The sequence below is a fragment of the Triticum urartu genome, chromosome 7, assembly GCF_003073215.2.
Source record: "Triticum urartu cultivar G1812 chromosome 7, Tu2.1, whole genome shotgun sequence".
Lineage (NCBI taxonomy): Eukaryota > Viridiplantae > Streptophyta > Magnoliopsida > Poales > Poaceae > Triticum > Triticum urartu.
The window spans coordinates 223,883,177-223,886,127 of NC_053028.1; the positions used below are offsets into that span (position 1 = coordinate 223,883,177).

General features: G+C 49.1%; 1 protein-coding gene across 1 annotated transcript; it reads right to left on the minus strand.

The window, feature by feature from the left end:
* Positions 1-308: 308 nt before the first annotated feature.
* LOC125520743 (NADPH-dependent aldo-keto reductase, chloroplastic-like) lies at positions 309-2,680 on the minus strand. The gene is made up of 7 exons (XM_048685746.1): positions 2,525-2,680; positions 2,367-2,417; positions 2,185-2,261; positions 2,023-2,110; positions 1,668-1,940; positions 1,360-1,590; positions 309-1,293 (listed from the first exon to the last, which is right to left on the minus strand). Exons 1-7 carry the CDS (start codon positions 2,633-2,635, stop codon positions 1,210-1,212), a joined length of 915 nt encoding a protein of 304 aa, XP_048541703.1. The 5' UTR covers positions 2,636-2,680; the 3' UTR covers positions 309-1,209.
* Positions 2,681-2,951: the final 271 nt, after the last annotated feature.

Consider the following 2,951-nt stretch of genomic DNA (forward strand, 5'->3'; position numbering starts at 1 on the left):
GAGCCAGCTCGGCTCAACTCGCTAGAGCTCGTTTCGTTAACGAGCTAGCTCGACTCGACTCGTTATTATAACGAGCTCAAATTCAAGATTGGCTCGACTCGTATAACTCGCGAGCTGGCTCATTTAGCTTGTTAAACTCGTTAAAGATATGAACATAAAACCCTCAAATATTATAAAAATGATTATGTCTATATTAAACATATATATCACTAACAATATTAATTTCCTTGTAACGCTTGAGTCTCCTAGGCGGTTGGGCCTTCAACGGCTAGGCCTTGTGTCATGCGCCTAGGACATAGGGTGCTGAGTGGCTGATCTTTTTTTGTATTGGGAGTGGCTGCTCTTTAGTACTGAGCCTAACAAGTTACACGAGTACTCGTGAGATTGGCTTGTTTAACTTAGTCTATAAACGATCTTAAACTAAAGCTTGGCTCGACTCGTTATTCTTCGAGTTCGATTCGAGCCGAGTCACGAACTACTCATTTAGCTCACGAGGTTCGAGCTTTTTTTCCAGCCCTAACCTCGACCGCCGTGTACTCCCTCTCGAGTGTATAATTCATGTCAGCGGTGACCCATGGTTGAACGCATTGTAGCAGCCCCTCCATCGGACTGTAACCTTGTGATTGGTACAATGCATGGCAGAAGTTAGTGATTTCCTCTTTTACCTGGGCTGGATCAGTGCTCGCGTGACCATCAGCCAGCTCCAATGAGGTGATACGGTTGGTCCTCTTGCGCTGCCTTGCTTGTGCAAAATAACTAGTATTCGGATCGCCAGCATGTAGCCACAGCACACGAGACCTCTGTTTGAGCCAAATCTCCTCTTGCCGGAGGGCCTCCCTCAGTTGTGAGGCGACGGCCTTCTCTTCGTCGTTTGGACCGCGCCCTACCGCGTCCATAGCTTTTTCTCCATGTACGCATTGGCGTTGCTATATATTCTGAACATACAACAAAAGATGAAAATAAAGGAGAATACTGCTGTAAATTTGCTCGTTCTATGCTTTCATTCCTGGGCTCCTCTCGAGATATTCATGCATGCATACCAATACCATGTAACAATGCCGACGTCGTCTGCCAAAAATGCAACAAAAATGCACGCCAGGAGCTCGCCGCGTTTTCCGGCATGATGTATTTTTCTCTTCTTAGAAAACAAAACGGCATAAATTTCAAGTCTAGTCGCAGATTCCATTTCATGCGGGCGCTGATTTTCAGTTATATCTCACCATCCCAGAGCTCGTCAATCGTTTTGTAAATACTCTGAGAGTGCACCAATGATTCGTTCCTTATTCGCTTAACCTGTTCACCACGAAGAACACATTCATTTTCTGCACTCACGGATAACTGAAAAAAAGGGCTCTGTACCTGTTCAATTTCAGAAAACTTGGCACACAGTTCTTCAGGAATGGACCAGCCAAACAGGTCAATGTTCTCCTTCAACCTCGACTCATTGACACTTTTAGGAAGCACGCTCTGACCCTGCTGGATACCCCATCGCAGAGCGATCTGTGCCGGGGTTCTCCCCAAGCTCTCGGCTACCGATGCCACCACCGGGTTATCCGCCACGACTTCCATCCTGCCTAGCGGCGCATACGCCTGCAGAAAGAAGAACATGAGCAAATTGCCAGGAAATTTCACATGCCAAAGCTTAATGTATCGTCTGAACTCCTCACAGAGAAATGAACTCCATTGGTGTGGCAGAAGGCTCTGAGCTTGGTCTGCTGCCAACCAGGGTGGCACTCCACCTGATCAACAGCCGGAGGAACACGGGCCACAGCGAGCAGATCGGCCAACTTCTTGGTCGAAAAATTGCTTACCCCTACTGCGCGGGCCTTGCCTGAATCGTACAGCTTCTCCATTGCCCGCCAGGTCTCGGGCATATCGAGCTCGACAAAGTTTTCCGGGCTCAGCTCGCTGCCTTTCTTTATCTGAAAGGGCCAGTGAATCTACCAAGATCACAAAGTTAGTAGTGTCAAAAGAAAGGGCAGGCTTACTTTGCCTGCAGTGCACGGATTCAAGCCAAGTTACCAGGTGCAGGTCAAGATAATCCAGCTGCAGATCATTCAGAGTGCGGTCGATTGCCGACGGAACGTCTTCGGGTGCGAGATCGCTGCACCTGCATAGCTTGATTCTCCGGGTGTTACAAGATTGATGGGCATGAAAAAACATTAACAGCTGTAAGACTGGTACCATATCTTTGAAGTGATGAAAAGGTCTTGTCGTTTGACGACGCCGTCATCAAAGAGCTTGTTCAGGGCAGCGCCAATCTAACCACATTAAGGGCAACACTGATTCTACGCCGACCAAAATGTCACCGGGTGCGATTGTGACTTGAAGACACTGATTGCAGGATAGATTAGGACTAGCATTACCTCCTTCTCGTTCTTGTATAGTGGTGCGCAGTCGATGTGCCGGTACCCGGCCTGCCATGGCAAGCAAGCAAGCAGAGTCAAGGTCCGGGCTCAAGCAGCACACACAAAGCATACTCCTGAGCAAACCAAACGGGACAGCAAGTGTTTTGGTTTTTTACCTTGATGGCGGCCGTGACCGCGCCGGCGACGACGCCAGGGTCGGACTTGTAGGTGCCGAGGCCTACCGAGGGGATGCGTGCCCCGGTGTTGAGCGTGAAGTGGGTGGCCATCTTCTTCCTCCTTTTCTCCCCGCCTCTCTCCTCTTCGTCGCTGTTTGGAACGTATACATTTTTTTAGGCAAGTTTGGAATTATATGGGAAGGAACGCGACGGAAACTGAGCTGCCACGGACTGACATGTCCCGGTCAGTCCAGCGCTCGGGCCCAGCCTCCTGTATATACGCCCGTTTGATTCACGGTCTGGAAGAGCCGGCTCGCCAACATGCATCATGCAACAATTGCGTGGGTTGGTCCAGTACGGCGTTTTTTCAGACGTGTGATTTTCCCCTTCTATTGGTTTACCTATGGTTTTTATATAGTACTCCCTC